At 40.7% G+C, this 19,375-nt stretch overlaps 1 protein-coding gene across 5 annotated transcripts in view; it reads right to left on the bottom strand.

Annotated features, from left to right (window-relative positions):
• The window catches only part of ENPP1 (ectonucleotide pyrophosphatase/phosphodiesterase 1), a 58,573-nt gene extending 39,415 nt beyond the window's left edge, over positions 1-19,158 (bottom strand). Inside the window, exons 1-3 of one of the 5 annotated variants that reach the window (XM_071549095.1) lie at positions 8,958-8,989; positions 7,165-7,322; positions 1,567-1,639 (exon numbers count right to left, since the gene is read on the bottom strand). In XM_071549095.1, coding sequence (XP_071405196.1) covers positions 1,567-1,624 — 58 coding nt within the window. In that variant the 5' untranslated portion in view covers positions 1,625-1,639; positions 7,165-7,322; positions 8,958-8,989. Of the gene's footprint in view, positions 1-1,566; positions 1,640-7,164; positions 7,323-8,957; positions 8,993-14,450; positions 14,517-18,205; positions 18,559-19,109 lie in introns of those variants that run through there. The other 4 variants (XM_071549096.1, XM_071549093.1, XM_071549094.1 and 1 more) reach the window with 4 other exon arrangements.
• Between the last annotated feature and the right edge of the window lie 217 nt (positions 19,159-19,375).

The following is a 19,375-nucleotide window of genomic DNA, read 5'->3' as shown; positions in this document are numbered from 1 at the left end:
ATGCATAAGAAACTAATACTTCAGCGTGTGAAATAACAAAGTTGGTCATGCCAAACTTACAAGATGGTTGCAAAAACAATCAAAGAAAAATCTTGACCCAGCTAAACAGTTCCTCTTACTGAACAAAAGTATTTTTTCATCATGTTGAACAAAGGGTTCTGTTCTGTTTTAGCAGGAACATGGCGTTTCATTATTGGCAGAAACAAGAAAAACAAAAGACTACAATTCTAGTTGTGACTGTCCTTGCCTTTCTGTATCACCAGAATATATGAGTACAGTCATTCAGAATACGGAAGATCTGTCGGAGGAAACGCAAACCTAAGTTTTGACTATGGGTTCCCTAGACAGCAACGTGCTTCTGCAGAGAACACTAATCTTCACTTTCATGTCGGATAACCTACCACTGTTTATAAGTAATCAAACATTAATTAGAATCTAGACTGAACTGCCTATACTTGCAACTCTCTCATGTCCATGCCTTGGAAAGGAGGAACTGAAGAAGCTCCAGTTCCACATCCTGCTGTACCATGAAGGTACTGTTCCAAAGCAGACATAAGAGGTACAAACTTGAGTGTATTGCTCACTGGCTTATTTTTTTGCTCTGTTTTAATGTGGAGAAAAACAAAAGACATAGCATTCTTCCACCAGACTGGAGTTGCTGGGGATGGGGTGGAGGGGGGAAACCAAAACAACAAACAAAAATCAAAACACCAGAAACAAGTGATGTGAAGCCTTAACAAAACTTAAGTAGTTGGTCGGTCTGTCTAATCCTGTACAACCATCAGAAGGGAGTGAGGTAAATCCCTGATCATCTGGCTCCTCAAGAATCTTAAGGTGTGTGATATTAGGAAAAGGAGACACTAATCAGCCGATATTGCAAAGCTGTAATAAAATGAGAAAAACACTACTTCTAGTGAAAAATTAATTATCTGAATTTTAGTTGAACAAAATCATTGTTCAACAGATCAACTTTGAAATTACTCTTGATAGTTGCTCACAAAGTGAAGCTTGATTTCTTAAAAAAAAATCTTTCATAATCTTCTACCTGAAGAAACTTCATCATTGAAAAAAACCACATATTTTTCAGGACAGAAAACAAACAGAGGAATTCCACAAGGAATGTTTTCAGGCTACAATTCTAACCAGTATTAAAAACAACTTTTTTTTTCCCCATAATTGACTGGAAAAGATGAAAAACACATGTTCCAGGACAACGTGAAATAGAAGTTGTTGGGTGGGTTTTATGGTGAACTGAGAAAAGCCATCCATGTGACACCACCACAGTGACAATTGGGATACATGGAAACTGCCAGATCAGACACTGAGTACCAGGATCACTTTACCTCTCAAGTGAGTACTTCACAAGTATGAGTACACCTGAGGCTTATTTTCTGGTATTTTCATTCCCCTCTAATTGATACTGCTTCAAGCAATGCATCCAATCCTCTTCTGCAGCAAGAAAGGGTGGCATTCTGATAACATGAAAATTAATTTACAAAATGAAAAAAAAACAAAACTAAAAGGAATTCCCTGGTGATATTACTAAATAAAAGGATTAAGAGTTACCATCTTTTGAACAGCTAGGCTTCAGGCCAAATATACATCCTAGGATTGTTGTTAACATGCAGACACAGAGTACCTGTGGGACAGGAAGGAAAAGAAAGTAATCTTAAATTACCCTTGCATGGTTTTGAAATCTCCCATTTCCTCTGTAATGTCATACAATTGTACTGAAATTTATAAACATGCAGATTAGGAGGCTAATTTCTCTGTTTTCACCACCAGTTTTCACTCTCACAAGTAGTTATTTGCAACTACTAGCACAAGGATTTGAATATTGTCACAACTGGGCCTATGCATATCATTTCTTATCAAGCCATTTAACACAGATATTATCATGTAGTTCTCATTTCTTTCTTTATTTCTTTTATATCATTCTTTTCTTATGATATATTTTTTCTTTATTTCTTACACATATATCCATGTTATAGAAAACTTTTGTTGCTCCACTATTTCATTCCTCCTTGTTTGTTCTAAGAAGGTGAAGCAAAGTTTTGCCAACAACCACAGAACACAAACAGAACGCATGGCCCTTAAGTGATACCTATAATAATGGAAAACCTTTCCTCACTTTTGAGTATTCGGTTCACACTAGATGTGGGTCCACACCACAGTAAGCAACTCTGGCATGTCACATTAAGACTGCCCACAGTATCCTGCACTGACCAGAAACTATGGCTGTGTTCATTTTGGATTCTGGATTCATTAAAGTTATCAAACAAGCACCACATTGTCCTTGCCCAGCATTTCAGGGCACAATTTAATGCCTACTTAAATACAAAGATTTCTTTTAACCTTCTTAAGTATCGGATTTGGTGCCTAAACTCTTTAGAAAAAGTATATTCACTATTACTGTATGTGCGGTTATTAAAGAGAAGCCAACAATGCAGTAATGAGTATTATTCAAGTGCAGAATGCAATAAGGTAATTTACCAGAAGTCCTGAAACAGAATAATGCAGATTTTCTTCCACAAAAGTATTTAGGGAGCTTTGGGTAGAGAGAATGTACATGTCACCTTTCCAGTCTGCTTTTTGAGGAAAAATTTCTTTGAAGCCATACTTCCATAACTTTACATACATGCCTACACAAAGTCTCTCCCTTTTCTCCTCTTTCCCAAGTCAGACTTTTGAGTAGGATGCCTGAATCACATTGTCATGTGCCAAAAATTCATTCCATTTTAAAATGTACCTACTTATTTCTCAAGCTTAATTTTTAAAGACTGTAAGCACTACAGTAACTAAAACCTATTTCTGTTATTTTTAACAATAGTAGTTTACTATGCAATTTTGTTCATTAAGCAGTTAATAAAGACAGTAAGAAAACATGCAATGTGTAGCATTGAAATTCGGATATTACTCTGGGTTTCTGAACTACATATTATCATAAACCAAATTTTGAACCTAAACATATCATTCATGAAAAAAAATTGAATGATAGACCGGACTTGATGAATCTTTGGCCAAGAATTCTGAACCACACAAGTCTGGAATCTTACACTATGTACAGCAGAGAAACAAGCACTTTGAGTTCAAATCTGTCTTTGAACTGAGAAAGAAGGAAAATAGTGAAAGAATAATGGGAGGGGGGGAGGGGGAGAATCTAGCATTATCAATGCACCCAGATATGCAAAAACTTAGAGAAAGATGCAAGTCTTCATTAACTCAGCTGTCAAAAATGAATACAACTGCAGAACTCTGTACTTGCCTTTTTCTTTTTTTTTTCTTTTTTAAACCAGCACACTGGCTCATGCAGTATTACCACATTTTCTGCTAAGTCAGTATCAACAATATTATCTTTAATGTACATTGTTCTGGACCTTTAAAATCTCACCTACAAAGTATAAACTAGATAATAGCAGGTGCACAGCTAGATAGGTAAGACGTGAAATGCAAGTTCTCAAAGCCCAGCAAAATCAAAGGAGAGAGCAAAGCCTATTATTGCCCTTTTAACTTATATTTATTAGTATTATGAAATTACAAATTGATTCATTTGTTTTTAAAAAGCCAAGTTGAGAAGATTTTTTTTATAGCAATGATACATTGCTTCTCTGCTACCACCAGGCCCTGCTACTAAAATCAAGGAGTAGATTGTCCTCTGACATGTAAGCACAGATAAGCTTTAAAATGAACAAAACCTGCAGCTACTCTTTAAGAGCTTTATTCCCATGTCTTCAAGTAACTACATGACCTATGGGACTTATGCCATCCAAGGCATCCTTGTACGGTAAACACATTGCGGTGCCATTAAATGGACTATCATACTTCCTTATAGAGATACCGTGTAGGTAATACAGGAATTGAATTGTGACACCAAACTAACGCAAAAATAAAATCTAAATAAAATCTCCTCCAAAGTGATAGCATTGTAGTAGTTCTCAACATAAAACTGGTAAAACTTCTTGAAATTACTCACAAACAATTCCTGAGATTTTGGCACCAAATGTTCAAAAATCACGATTTTGTTTTGCATTCCAGATTTTCAGTTTTATGCTTCTATGAACATAAATCCAATAAGCAAAAACAGAAAGATTATGTTCACATGAGTGCTCTCTTGGGTAGGAAATACTACAAAAAGCAATACTAAATGCACTAATAAATGAAGATTTGGAAACTCTATTGACTCACTACATATTAAAGCCTTTGTTTTCTTAACATTAGTCACCCTAGCTTGAACTTTTGTCTTACAGATATTTTACTTGCAAACACTAAAGCAAAACACTAAACCCCTCCTTTTTTCTTTCTTTCCTTCTTCAACACTTAATAAAGAAGTTTTACACAAATGGGAAGCTTAGAGGTAAAGCATCTGACAACATTCTAGGACTGCCAACTCTAATCTAGTGGACTATACCATGCAATTGCATCTTAGTGTTTAAGGCCTTGAATTGAAGCTTAATCCTTAGCCTGAATTACTTCAGTCACATGGATATTATCCACACAAGTGATAAAATGTTCTACTGGAACAATGAGGAGCAGTTAATACTGGCCAGCAACAGCAGTAGTCCTGACTCGGCACAGCAAGAGATGTTACACTAGTAGTTGACCTATTGCCAGTGGAAAGGCCCTAAGATTATCAGCTCTGCAGATGATGCGGAACATTCAAACTAGTTGTAAAGGTTGCCTAGATACAGAAAAACATCTTACTGCTGCAGCCCAAACTAATTCACTTTCCTTCTTTCTGTGTTGCAACATATCACTGTTGCCCAGAGAATTGCAGATGCCCCATCTCTGGAAGCGCTCCAGGCCAAGTTGGATGGGACTTTGAGCAACCTTGTCTAGTGGAAGGTGTTCCTGCTCATGGCAGGGGCGTTGGAACTAGATGGTATTTGAGGTCCCTTCCAACCCAAACCACTCTATGATTCTATATGGGACCTCACAGAAGCAGATAGGTTGCTAATGTTACCTCAACAATTTTACAGACAGGTAACTCATGTTTGGGATGCTGCAGCCTGCTGTGTAAAGATTATATATTTTTTCAATCTATAGAAAGAGAAGTAGCTGCATGCATTCTTGTTTACTAACAAGAACTTTGTTGAGCATCCTGCAGCATTCTGCTGCAAGCACCAAATTCAAATCTCTAGCTACTACCACACTGTCATCCTAACACTTGCCTTGAAGATTTAATCTGTCTTTTTTAAACAACAGGAAGAAATCTTACCTGTTCTCTCTCACCCATATTCTTTTACTCAAAAGAGAAAGCAAAAAAAGGTGCAAGTGAGAACAAATATGGGAATCCAACATTTAGTAGGAAGGTAAATAAAATTAAAGAATCTGGTCTTGTAACACACAAAAGTAGAAAATGAACTTTTTATGATCTGTATTTTGAGACATTGCTAGGACAAAATGTCAGATTCAGTTTTAATATAGTATCTGAGGAGTTTTTAAAACAACACAGTGACAACTGCAGAGAAGAAATTGTCCTTCTTTGTTTTAAAAATAATTTTTAGAAAGTTTGTTTTGGAATCACAAAAACATTGTCATCTAGGGATGAATCTCTGTGCCATCGCTGCTTCCTTTACGTGGGAGGAAGCAATAAAAGCTTTGCTTTGTAAACATTATAGTGGTTGGGAATAGGTGGTTGAGAGTCTGGAAAACTGCAATCCTGAAAACATTTCAAAAGCTTTTTATTTCAAAAGCCTTTTATTTTGAGCTGGGTAGGTGGAAATATGATAACATGGTCAGAGAGGAGAATCACTTCCATCAGTCATCTCTAGAGCTGTAGCTGAAGAGAATTTCTCAGCAGTGATTTTAGGGAGCGGGTGGAAGGGCCACAAAGCCAGCAAGTATGCAGGCTGCATACAGACCAGATCCAAAAGAGACTCATCAACTGTAGAAGTCTTAGTGATGATGGTGGCTAGTCTTTGTGAATGAAGATTTGGGAAGTGCTCTCCCCATGTGGGTGTGTCCTTCGAGCCTGTGCAGTGGATTTTTTAGGTGAGGCACAGTGTGCGCAGAACTGGCCCCACCCTTTAACTCCTGAGGTTCATCTGCCACGGCCAAACGAGCTTGGACTGTGACAGTGAAGTCCTCAGGACTAGAACCTACAGCCCCCGGTATTCCCAGAAGGTCTCCCATGCAAATACTAACTGCGGCTGAGCCTGCTTGGCTTCTGAGATCTGACAGGATCAGATGTCAGGGAGGCATTTCAATGCCTCACAGGTCTTAGTGACATAAAAAGAAATCTCTCACTAGCCTTAGCTACTGTCCCCTTTCCTTTGCTATTGTGTTTTACTCTCTTTCTTTTCACAGTTAATACTACTGTCCATCTCCCTTGCTTCCTTCTTCTATTCTGTATCTTCTTTGGCCAAGAATACATTGATACTTCTTTTAAGAAATATTCATACTGAATTAAGTTTCATTCTCTGTTGATCTTTCAAGAACTCTATCTACCATGTGCTCTGTTGCTTTCTATCTCCTGCTGTTCATCCCTGGCATTCATTCCATGGCCAACAAAACTTGTCACTCCAAGGTTTAAGACACATCCATTAAGAACTACGCAATGATCAAAGAAACAATGCAAAGTAATGGTTTTCCAGTCTAATATCCATTGATTGGCTCTCACAGTTGTGTCACATCTGTTCATGAAGGGAGGATGTCTAGACCAGATCTGTAATGCCAGTAATTACAAAAGCCCATGGAATTTTCCAAAACCACTAGGATCAGTGGAAGGCATACTATGTTTTCACATTTTGTGCACCTAGAACGAGATGACTAAGAACCTGTACCTTAACACTGAAAGATCTTTGAGAAAAATTTCATCTTCAAGTGTTAAGAACACAGTAATAAATAATTAATTTCAAGCAAGAACAGGATCACCTTCTGTCTCTAAAAGAGGACTGTTAAAAATGCAGAAAGCATACTTTATAAAGAAAAAAACCCCTTATCTACATTTGCTGGGGCACTGGAACACTTATTCATGCTTATAGAAGTTATTTTTAAACAAGCATAACCCCTCTGCCAACAGCTCAGTTTCATTCAAAAGCAGGGGATATTTAATAAGTTCCCTAAACTGAGAGGAAGTGGATACTTTATTCAGCCAGCACAACTACATACTTCAGTAAACCACCTAAAAAAGAAAGTTACCAGCACTGAATTAAGTGGAATCACCTCTTCACCTCCTTCCTGCACCACTCATCTCTTCTTTCCACATTTGTAAATATTTTTATGATCTTCAAAGCCTTGTTTCTGTTGATCCACATTCCACACCTAGAGGCCTGCAGGAGGGAAAGCTGCTGAGGCTCTCAGATCCTGGCTGCCCTGAAACACTGAAGGTGACTAAATTACTCTGAAGTCAGTGGATTAAAAAGCTGGAGCTTACACCCAAAACCTTCTCAGAGCTAAAAAGATTTACCCTAAAAATATATAGGCATTATTGTTTTCCTTTGCAGCACACAGGTGGTCTACTCTCATTCTTTCTATTTCATGTTCTCAACACTGTTATTATATACTATTGCAACCTAAGGTCATCCAAAGGAGTAGAATGTTTTAAAGGTAGATCGGTCCATGATAAGATATTATAAAAAGCCTTCACAGAGTTTATCAAAGAGTGATAAATCTTCATTCAGCAGAGAAATATCAGCAGAAGACACCATCATACTATAGCTCTCTAAAAACCAGCCAAAACTATTCAAGGATCTGTTTTTGAGGGAGAAAAAACCAAATAAAAAAAAAAGGTGCAAAAATACAGAACAGAGTTAGCACTCTCCAGCTGGAATCTAATTTTTCTTATTTGTTGCTTGCCCAACAGTAAAGGTACCTATTCTCCCAAAAGTCATTAGCACATGAGCTGTTATCACATTTTACCCTAACTGTTTAGTTCTTCAATGCATTTTACATCATGGGAGAATTCAGAGAAAAACTAAAGCATAAGTATATGTTAGCCACATAAAAAGCAGAATGACAACTTCTAATCAAATTTCCAGAAAACAGATAGCAACTGATTGCTATTTATTCACCATGTAGAGATTTTTGTAAAAACCTAAGGATAAACAGGACTGAAAACTGATCTTATGAGAAAAAAGTAAATATTGCACTTTCAAATACAATTCTTGTATTCAGCACAGCAGGCTAAGAACACAGAACAAAGAACACCACATGTCATCCAGATGTGATATGAATCACACAGTGGCAAGCAGATACAAAGTCATGGTTGCATAGAAAGAGAAGAAACTCTCAGTTATGCCAACTAAAAACAAGCTACAGTTGACTCATGAATAAAAACAAAACTGAATATGAAAGTATGGCCTACAACCATCTTCAGGCCCTTACTATATCAAAAATCCCTTTTCAAGACTAAAGTTGTTCCAGTTTAGAGTACTATCACGACAGTTGTAACAAGAACAGTGTAAAAAGTGGGCTGCTCCACTAGGTACAGATAATACAACCAAATGTACCAAGGAAACATATTCACTTCCATTTTTCTGTCACAAGTATTATTGTTACTGTTATCCTGACAGCAACATTAACTTCCACAGGAAGACACAGCAACCTAAAAGAGCAAGGGAAGAAAATCTGTAAAACGCTGTAAGAATATAAGGAGTGTAAAAAAATTGCCAAACCACAAAGCAGTACGGGAAGAAATTGGGACAAAAAAGGTTTCATATAAACATTCAGGTTGAAAAAGACCTTTAAGATCATCAAGTGCAACTGTTTCAGTATTCACTGTAGGTCTTTATTAAGCATGCTCATATCTGATATCAATCACAAACACATATTCAGCCTTCAATCCTTTGGCCATTTTCCCAAAATAAAGACCAGGGCTGACAAAGAGGCCATTATTTATCTCTGCACCCTTTGAATATAGCCCCTCAAAAAACAAAAGGCACACTATCAAATTTTGATGCTTCACAATATAGAAATGTATTTGAGCCAAAAGAGGATTCAAGAACTGGCCCACTTACCAGAGATAAACAGTACAACGAAATATACGTGGCCAGGTTTGATTATTGACTTTTGTTGAAGCAGCTTGTAACAACACTATACTTTTGTTATTCTGTGAACAACAAAAAAACATTTAACAGAAACTTGTGGTCAAACATTATTACATATTGGAAAGAATGTATATAGGTTGATTTGCCTATATGCCATTGAACAACAGAACTGAGTCAAGGTTCATGCTTACCTCAGTTCCTTCAGAAATGCAAATATTTAATTTTTTTTCTCATTAATTTCTAATACAGGCTCCAAGGTGAGAAACTCTGTATAACTTTCATGCATTCAAAGCCTCTGCTCCTTTTTTCAGATGGAAGTAACAGAAATATAGCTTCCACAGCAAGTTGAATCAGAAGAATTTACTCTCTGGAGTCCTACTGATATTAGTGAAAGGATGCAAAGGAAAATTTTTGAAGAGCTGGAGCTGGAAGGAAGATTAGCACAATTTTTGTATCTTTGGCCTTGCCTGAAATCTATGTTTTAGCACAGTAATTAAATAGTTCTGAATGCAAGTTAATAGTTAAATTTAGAGAAAGCCAATTCACTTAAACTATTTTAGTATCCCAGAGCCTTGTAGAACTACATGGAAGTGTGTTCAGAAAAAGAGCACACTCCCTACTCCCAGGATTTTAGTTGCCTGTGCTTGGGCCAGTTCTCCGCTATTGGTTCAGCTCTTGATAGAACTGTTTGGGAAACCCCAAACAGCCTTGAAGACAGCCCTTCAATAAAAAGTCTCAGAAGAGTCAGTCTCCCTTGTTGCAGCCACACTGCAGTCAAGTCTATCCTGGCCAAGCATTCTATCAACCCTAACTCACCGGCTAGCCTTCCTTCCTTCACCTTGGATCTGTCTCATCACTATATACTCATCTGGCAATTTAGACTATTGGCTGAGCCTGGGTAGTGCGTTCACCTTGCTCATGACCCCAGTCACTCACTTGTTTTGCCCAAATGGACCAAAGAGCTGATTCTAGCACAGTATAGCCTAATCTATCAGCAGATATTCCACACTCCAATTCCTAGGCACAACAGGGTTGTTCTCAGGCAGGCAACCAGCCAGCAGCATTGACAGAAGCACCAATCACCCAGCTGGGTGTACTTCAACATGTTCCAAGCTTTACACTTCAGCTGGAGTCCAGGCTTCACGCACACATTGTACTCCAGGAGGAGATTTAGCTAAATGGCATACTGCTTTGTCTGTGCAGAAAGCTGTATCTAAACTACACAGCTTAAAGTAAGCTGAGGTGTGCTTAAGCCAATTCACAATCACTCCTTTAACTGTGCACCCAAATTCAACCTAATTTGGCAGTAAAATTTAAACTGAGTTCTGAGTACAGGCATAAATAAAGGAGGTCTCTACTCTCCCTTTGTGAACATCTTTATAAAAGTGGAATTTAGGAGAGTTGTGGTTTGGTTTTTGGGTTTTTTTCTGTTGTTCAGTTGTTCAGTTTTTTGTTTGGGTTCTCACTGTTGTTTTGGTTCCCCCACCCCCACCCCCCCTTAAACCCCAATCAAACAGAAAGGCTCAATTCCTGTAAGTGTTTCTTTGGACAAGATTTTTTACTTCATATCAGCTTCTATCATCTAGGATAGGATGCACCAATCAGCTCTGTGAAATAAAGTGTAAATAAAGCAACAATACTAATTAACCATGGAAACCCTTCAGAGTTAATTTTTTTTTTTTTACCACACAAGCAAGCATGAGAGCAAGACAATGATTTTTGTCTTCAATATCCAGCATGAAGGTACCCACTTGAAGAACAATTAAGAAATTTTGGGTTTACAGCTCCCTGGGTATAATGAGAATTATTTGCCAAGTCTTCCTTGAAAAATGAGTTGACTGAATAGTAACATTAAAAGTCATATATTCTGGAATTCACCAAACCCAAACTTTCTTTTGATGGTTTAAATTTTTTGGTATTTATAGTTGCAATTGTATTCTAACTAATGCGTTTAAGCAATATCAACAGCAAACACAATAAAAAAAGTTTTGTCAAATGCCAGTTTTCACTGTGTCTTCAGACCTAAAATCGAATCACCATTGGAGCTGGAGAGCTGTAATATTGACAGAAGACAGCTGTAAAACACCCTTGTTTCCAAACACTGGAATAGTTTCCCACAAAATTTTAAAATATTGGATTTTGACCAAAAACTGTTTTAATATTTCTAAACTGAAAGCACTTCAAAGTTGATTTAAAATAAGGCCATCCTGTCACTGCCATTTTTTACTTCATATTCCACCAAAGGATGCTTGATGCCAAAAAAAATTAAGTCACCTAACAGTAAGTCTCTCTAATATTAATGTTAAGATGTGTGGTATTTCTTGGAACACATAAATCCCATCTAAGCTCAATCCAGCACTCTTGTAAGAGCAAGTCAATGTCAGCAAGGACCACCTTTTCCTACAGAAAAATGGAAAGAACCAAGGCACATAGAGCAAAACAATACCAAAAATGTTGAAATGGAATGATTTGCTGAGGGGAAAAAAAAATAAAAGATTAGAGGAAAGATTGAACATGGTGACCAGGTCTCCCAAACTCAGACAACAATCAGTCCTTCAACCCAATGGTGACCCAACCTTCGACCCAGAACTGACCAATACTCATAAAAATACTCACACTAAAGTTGGCTGAAGTCAATAACTGTGTTCTGAATCACAAGTTTTGGGCAAGAACACCTTCCTGTCATTGTCGTTCCTCTCCTCACATGAATTACATTAATTCCTTAGCCTTATGATAAGCAAAAAAGAAAAATCCATGAGATTGGAAACCAACTTCTACACAGTCCTTCCACCAGGAATCAAGATCACATTGCAGCAACACAGCAGCAATGGAAAAGGACACAGTAGTTCATCCAGTGATCACATCCCTCTCAGGAGCCTAAACCTGAGAGCAGAACAAGCCTTTGAAGGGTCTGGGGCAACAACACTACTTCTCACAAGCCCAAGGAATTTCCTGCCTGCTCTCACCAACTGCTGCCCATCTTTCCTTCTCCAACAGCAATTGTAGAAGAGAAAGTAAGGTAAATTTGACAAGTATATTAAATAATTTAACACATACTTTGCATTTTTTTTCTGGGGAAAGAGTACAGAAATGCTTGATTAAAAAAAAAAATGAAAAAGTACTAACCTATACAAAACTTTGTGTGTCCTCAAACACAATCAAACAAGAAAAACAATCAATATGAAACCAACCAAACAGACATGCAGTCTTCCAGACTCCTATGTAAGAAACAGTTGTTTCCACATCTTTATCTCTATGGAGGAATTCAAACCAAACCAAACAAAAAACCAAACAAATGCACAGCTGCCTCCAAAATCATGACATATCATACCCATCTGTCCCTGCATGAGCAGAAAGTCAGCAGCTTCGGGTTATTTTAGAAGGAAGTGGTGAAAACTTTCAGGACTCACAGAATATCTTGACATCCAACAGATGTCTGTTCTATAATTAGACTCTCTCCTCACTGCAGCAATGGTAGATATTAATTGGAACAGAAACTCTCCCTTGAGCAGAGACTGACATTTATTTATGATAAACAGTGGTTTAGGATTCAGATCTTACACATTAAGCTTAAGCAATAGACAATTGAAAACAGATTTACAGAACCATGGAGCAGATGCTTCTGGAAACTACACTAAGACACATGGAAAACAAGGAGGTCATAGGTGACAGCCAACATGGCTTCACTAAGGGCAAATCATGCCTGACAAATATGGTGACCTTCTATAATGGAGTTAGAGCAACTGTGGATGAGAGAACAGCAACAGACATCATCTATCTGGACTTGTGCAAAGCACTCAGCACTGTTCTGCATGACATCCTTCTCTCTAAACTGGAGAGACATGGATTTGACAATGGACCAGTCAGCAGATAAAGAATTGTCTGGATGGTCACGCTTATGAGTTATACTCCAGGGCTTGATGTCCAAGCAGAGATCAGTGAGGAGTGACCTTCCTCAGGGTCATTACTGGGACCAGTGATGTTTAACACCTTTGTCAGTGACATGGGCAGTGGGAACAAGTGCACTCTCAGCAAGTTTGCCAAGGACACCCAGCTGTATGGCAAGGTCAACACACTGAAGGGAAGGGAAGTGATACCATCCAGAGGGACCTGGACAGGCTTGAAAGGTAAGCCCTTACAAAGACCAAGAGTGAATGTGTGGAGATGGGTCAGGGCAATTGTAGTACCAGTACAGGGTAGGCAGAGAATAGACTCAGAGAAGCCCTGAGGAGAAAGACTTGAGGGTGTTAGTAGATAAGAAGCTCAAAGCAACCTGGCATCCTCAGTTAGTCTGCAGATGACACGAAGCTGAGTTGGTGCAGTTGACATAACAGAAGGAAGAGTTGCCATCCAGGGGTCCTGGACAAGCTTGAGAAAGGGACCAGTGGGAACCTAATGAAGTTCAACAAGTGCAAGATGCTACATTTGGCTAAGGACAGTTCCAGAGATGAGTACAGATTGGAAAAAGGACTCATTAAGAACAGCCCTGCAAAGAAGGACTTGGACATTCCCATAGATGAAAAGCTGGACATAAGCCATCAGTGGGTGCTTGCAGCCCAGAAGGCAAACTGCATCCTGAGCTGTATTAACAGAAATGTGACCAACAGGTCAGGGAGGCAGTTCTGTCCCTCTACTTTGCTCTTGCAAGATCCCACCTGAAGCACTGCACCTATCTGTGAGGCCCTCAACATAAGGAGGGCATAGCCCTGCAGGTCCAGAGAAGAGCCATAAAGATAATCAGCTGGATCACCTCTTCTATGGAAACAGGTGGAACAAATTTGGATTGTAAACTCTAGAGGGAAAAAAAGGCTCTTGAAAGACCTCATAGCAGCCTCCCAGTACCTAAAGAGGCCTGCAAGAAAGATGCCCTTCTTACAAGGAGTAGTGATAGAACAAGAAAGAATGACTTTAAACTGAAAGACAGTGTGTCTATATTGGACAGTAAAAAGAAATTTTTTATTGTGAGTATGGCAAGACACTTAGATTGCCCAGAGAAGTTGTGGATGCCTCATTCCTGACAGTGTTCAAGGCCAGGTTGGATGGGGCTTTGAGCAACCTAATCTAGTGAAGGTGACCCTGCCCACGATAGAGGTCTAGAAACTTCATGATCTTCATATGCAAATCATTGCATGATATGATAAGGGACCTGAAGAGGTTTTAGGTTCAATCTCCTGCCCAAAACTGAGTCAAAACTGAAGTCAGATGTGACTGCTCAGGGGTTTATGCTGTTGAGAACTTCTGAGGACAAAGACAACATAACCCTTCCGTGCAATCCATTCCAACACTTAATTATTCCTATAGTGATTTTGCCCTCCTCACCCATATTCTGTAAGAACCTCTCATTTCAATTTATTGCTATCATCTAATACTCCTCTGTGCATATCAGTACAGAGCCTGGTTCCATCTTCTTGATGATATCCTCAGCAGTATAAGGCTGCTGTTAGGTGTCCTCATCCAACTCACCTCCACCCCAGGCTGAACAAGCCCCAGTCCATCAGCCTCTCCTCTGCACATGACGAGCTCCAGCCCCAGACCATCTTGGTGGCAATCCACTGAATTTCCTCCAGTTGACTTGATCTTTCCTATATTGGAGGGTCCCAGGCTGGACACAGTGTTTGATGTGGAATCTAAGGAGTGCTAGTATAGGGAAAGAAAAACTTTCCTGGTTTACCAGTCCCTGGATATAGCCCAGCATACTTAACTTTCACTGCTATATAAAAAGAAAACTGAAATCAGTGCAGAGCCTTCTAAGGATGTAATTTGTATTAAGGTATCCTTCCCTGTTTTCAGTCTGAAGATGATTACAAGATCTTGTCCTAGCCACTGCCTTAATCTGATTCTCAGGCAATAAAGGGTTCACTAGCCGTCCAAACAAAAAAACCAGTAACTAATCTTACAGGAGTGCAGCCACATATCCTGGATTGCTTCCCACTGCATCTGCAACCAGCACGAAAACACAGCATCCTTCTCAGAGTAGGCACCAAGAGTTGCTCTGTCTTAATATTTTAAATAAGACCATTTTAATTCACAGGTATTTTCTGAAGTTTAGTTACCCTCTCAGTAAATTGCAGAAAGCAATTCAGCAAAAGATTTCAGAACACTGTTTAGTATTTGGGACATCCATAAAACTTTAGCCCTGGGCGGGGGCAGGGAAGGCTAAACTGGACTGGCTTAATGAATAAAAAAGTACAAGGAAAAAATTTATGGACTTGAAAATATTTTTAATTGTATTCCTACAGCATTTTTTAAAATCTTCACATTTTATTATCTTTATGCACTCTGAAATGCTTGAATTACTCTTTAGAGAAGGCTAACACACACTTTCAATGTGTCAGTTTAGACGTTACCTGAATTTTTTTTAGTAAATTTTTCTACTCAGGAATTCTCAAGCTGCAAAAAACTCCTTAAGAATTTTACTAACCAAAGTGTCAGTTGAAATGAGCTTTCCAGTTCTGACAAAGAAAGTCTGAAACCATCAAAAAGGAACATTCTCTACGTTATTACTTTTCTTTCCTCTCAACATTTCAGCTGTTATAGATGCATGGAAAACTTTATTTTAATGGAATGAATGAATCAGACCAAAATGCAGTGCCTGATTGTTACTGGCAAGTAGGGATAGAAAACCTCAAACTGAAGCAAAGGTTACACTGCTCTTGGGCAGTACTATGCTGCTCAGTCGCACAACAGCAGTGAGTGAGCCTGGAGAAACTACAGACAGGCAGACAGCTCACTGGGCTTTGATGGACAAAGGTTTAAGCTCAGAAAAGTGGCAAGATAGTAAATGAAAAGGTGTGCTTTAGGTGCTTAGGGAAGCACTGTGGATTAGTAAATCCCTGTAGGCCTGTCCAACCATTTACAAAATCCTCCCTTGTGCAGCAGCAACAGAAGAGTGGCCTACATGCTATGAAAACCTGCCACTGAACTTAAAAGTTATGTCTGCCACAACAAGCACTGCTAGAAATGAAGGTGATCCTCTACCACTTCCTTAATTACCTACATTCTGCCTCAACTAACCACTCTGTTAACAACTAAGCCTTGCCATGTAACACAGAGGCTTCTGAAACAATCAACAAAACACGTGGGTAGAGTGCGCAGGGGGCTGTAACCTTTGGCACATGGGAACTCAGCAGTTCCTCTGTAATAGGGTGAGATTTGGTCATGGACAGATGCCGGGAACATTGAGGCTGTGTTCACAAATTGCTCAGGTGGCAGACACATGCAAAGGATGAGGAGAATGCAGGCCAGTTTCTGCTTTCCAGAAAAAAATAACAGTAATTCAAGTACTCACTAATCAGCAGAAATACACACTTCAGTTTTTACAAAAATTTCAACATAAACTTACCTGAAACCAGATTTTATCTATCCAAATAAAGGAAAAAAACAGTGCATACAACTAGGGTAAACGTAGGCAAAGAAGGTTTACCTATATCTGGAGACTTTAATAGTTTCACATTGCTACAGGAAACTATAAACAGCAAGAAGATAAATTTATTCACTTATTTCTTATATTGGAATGTCATTACTGTTTCATAAATGGCTTGTGAGAAAGAACAAACTTTTATTTCCAACTCCTGTTTTCCACTTCTAACACATTTACGTTAAATATAGTCTTGTTTTACTCAATCCAATATCACCAGGAGTATTTATAAAGTTTTTCCAGTTCTCTCTAAATATTCTACATTATCTCAGTGTTTGCAATCTCCAAAAAAAAAGGTGCATGATCATTTACATTTAGAAGTTTTAAATTATTTCTGTATAGATGACCTGTACTTCACTCAACACAGGATGAAACTTTTGCCAGTTCTCAGGCAATGGCTATGGTTTGGAAAAAAACAACTTAATTCAGAAGTCACAGAACCTGCAAATATTTTAACATGTGCTCAACTCCAGTCTTTAACTGGCTATGTATCTCTAACCATTTTGTTATATTAGAGCCTAAATGCTCAGAGCAATAACATTAGGTTTTGAAGAGTATTTTCCGCTATTAGTTTCTAAGCCTGAACAAAGCTGACCTGTTTTCACCATCCAACTACAATGGCTTTTGCAGCACAACCTTAACCTCCCCAGAAGACAATGAAACAATGAAACTAATTACAAACACAGACTTTATTTAAGGTGACTCTTCATCAGAAAAACTGCCAAAAAATCTTCTGCGTAGAAACTGTCACAAACCTTTGCAGGAATTTTTGTATTTTTCTTGTAACATTCTGACAAACTTGGAAATGCAACTTACCACCCCCTATGGCAGGAAGTACAACCAACACATTGTCACAATGATATTGGTGGGTTGCTCATTTGAAACAGTAACTAGATTACAAAGTAATAGGTAAAGTCGAAAAGGCACCTTGATCCTCATGCTTTAACATATTGAAAGAGGACTACTTATGGATATATATGTAATGAACCTGTTGTAGTTCCCCTAAAGCTTCCTTCCAAGAACACCAAAGTTCTTTCACCTTAATAATGATTCTAGTCTCATAATGATCACCCTAGGCAGCCTGGAAGGTCTTATTTTCACATCTCTACAGGGAAGATAATTATAATACAGCAGCGTGGCTAAAACTGGAAAGTGACCTACCTGCTAACAATGGCTTTGGCAACCGGGGCTTCCAAACAAGGACCAAAAGTGCCTCCAAGCAGTTCTTGGAGGCAAACTTTCAACCCACAGAACCTCAAATTCAGTGAAAGGCAAGTTTTTACATTTCCTTTGTCCTTTTGGCTTTTGAGCCTTTTTCTGATTTCCTAGCCATGTTTTTCTACTTTAACCTGGTTTTGTCTTCCCTGGTGTTCTCCCAACAGCAAACAGTTAAAACCACGTGATGGAAGACGGGACAACCATTAACACCATAAAAGAATTAGAAAGATTCAACGCTGAGCACTGTCAACAGAGTAAAATAAATCAAGAGAAGAGTTACGAATGCCTCTTTCAGGCAGGTCGCTGTCTATACGCAAGTGCCACGCTCCTGCCTGAAGCTGACTCCCGAAGTGGGAGGAAAGAAACAATCCCGCACCACTGCTGCCCTGGACATCCCAAGGAGCCCGTGTTGCAGAGGGGATCTCCCTCTTCCGATGCCACCGGGAGGCTCCGAAGGCCCCGCCATGGGCTCACCTCCCATCTGCGGGAACCTGGGGCGAAACACCTGTCCCACCGCGCCGCTGCCCACGCACCCGCCGGCTAGCTGAGACCGGCACCGCCGCCTGCCCGCCCCGGTGCTTACCAGGGAGAGTACTTTGTATGTGTTGGGGTCCTTGCTCCTGCCGCCCGGAGCTCTGTCTGGCTCCTCGGCCACCTCCATTGCCGGCAGCATAGGCACAGCCGCAGCCGGCAGCCCGCCGTCAGCCGCCCCGTTCCCATCCAGGTGCTCTTCGTGGCCCTTCCCCGCTTGCTGCCCATTCCCCTGCATGGTACCCGCGGCTCTATCCTACAGCCGCCTGGACACGACTATTAATAGCGCGACAGCCCGGTCCAGTCCCGCCCCGCCCCTCCCGTCCGCCAGCGGCCCCCGCTGTCCCGCCAGCCGCGGCGCAGGGGAGGGAGCGGGATGTTCCCGTCCCTCCGTCCGTCCCTGCCCGCCCGATCGGTCCCTCCGCCTCGGCCGCCCCGGCTTCCGCCCGCTCCCTGCAGGTGAGGGCGGGCCGCGGCCGCCCCTCCCTGCGGGCAGGGCAAGGAGGCGGTGTGGGAGGGGCGGACATCACGCTGCTCCGAAATAGCGTCCGGGGGAAGGCGTCGGGCTGTGTTTACGCGGGAGAGCGGAGAAAGTTTCCGCTCCCCGAGCTGGCCGCGGGAAGGGCGTGGAGTCGGTGGCGTTCCCCGAAGCCGCCCGGCGGCGGCAGCAGTACAGGTGTGCGCGGGGGCGGCGGTGCCACTCCCGGTGCTGCTCCTGCCCCCATCTCCCCTTGGCACCCAGAGCGCTGCCGGCTGCTCACCTCCTTCTCAAGTTGACAGTGCTTCCCTCCCTGCAGTTCTTCGTCCTTTCCCAAGGAGGTCTTTTCCCCTCCCGTCCTTAAGTGCCCGCGGGACACCCACGGAAATCCCCTACGCGGGGCAATAAGCCCGCTGGGTGCCCACACAACAGCCCACCCAGGGGACATCGCTTCTCTTTTGGGGTGTCTTGGGCTTACCTCCCCCAGGCTGGGCCGTGCTTCGAGGGGCAGCGTTGCTGGAGTGAAATTCATGTTTGGGTGCTCTGTATTGGAACAGGCACCATCTGGCTCCAGGGTGTCACCTGCCTCTCGTTCCCGTTAAATTCAACCCTGCTTGTTTGGCAAGAGAAGGGTGTGCCACGGTCGTTTGCACCCACGCTGACTGCCCGTGGGGAAGGACGTGTTGCTTGGTGTGCGTAGGTATGGCCGTGACTGCAGGGACTGGCTCCGGGGATGGGTTATTC

The sequence above is a fragment of the Pithys albifrons genome, chromosome 2, assembly GCF_047495875.1.
Source record: "Pithys albifrons albifrons isolate INPA30051 chromosome 2, PitAlb_v1, whole genome shotgun sequence".
Classification (NCBI taxonomy): Eukaryota; Metazoa; Chordata; class Aves; order Passeriformes; family Thamnophilidae; genus Pithys; species Pithys albifrons.
This window is presented reverse-complemented; position numbering and strand designations above follow the sequence as displayed.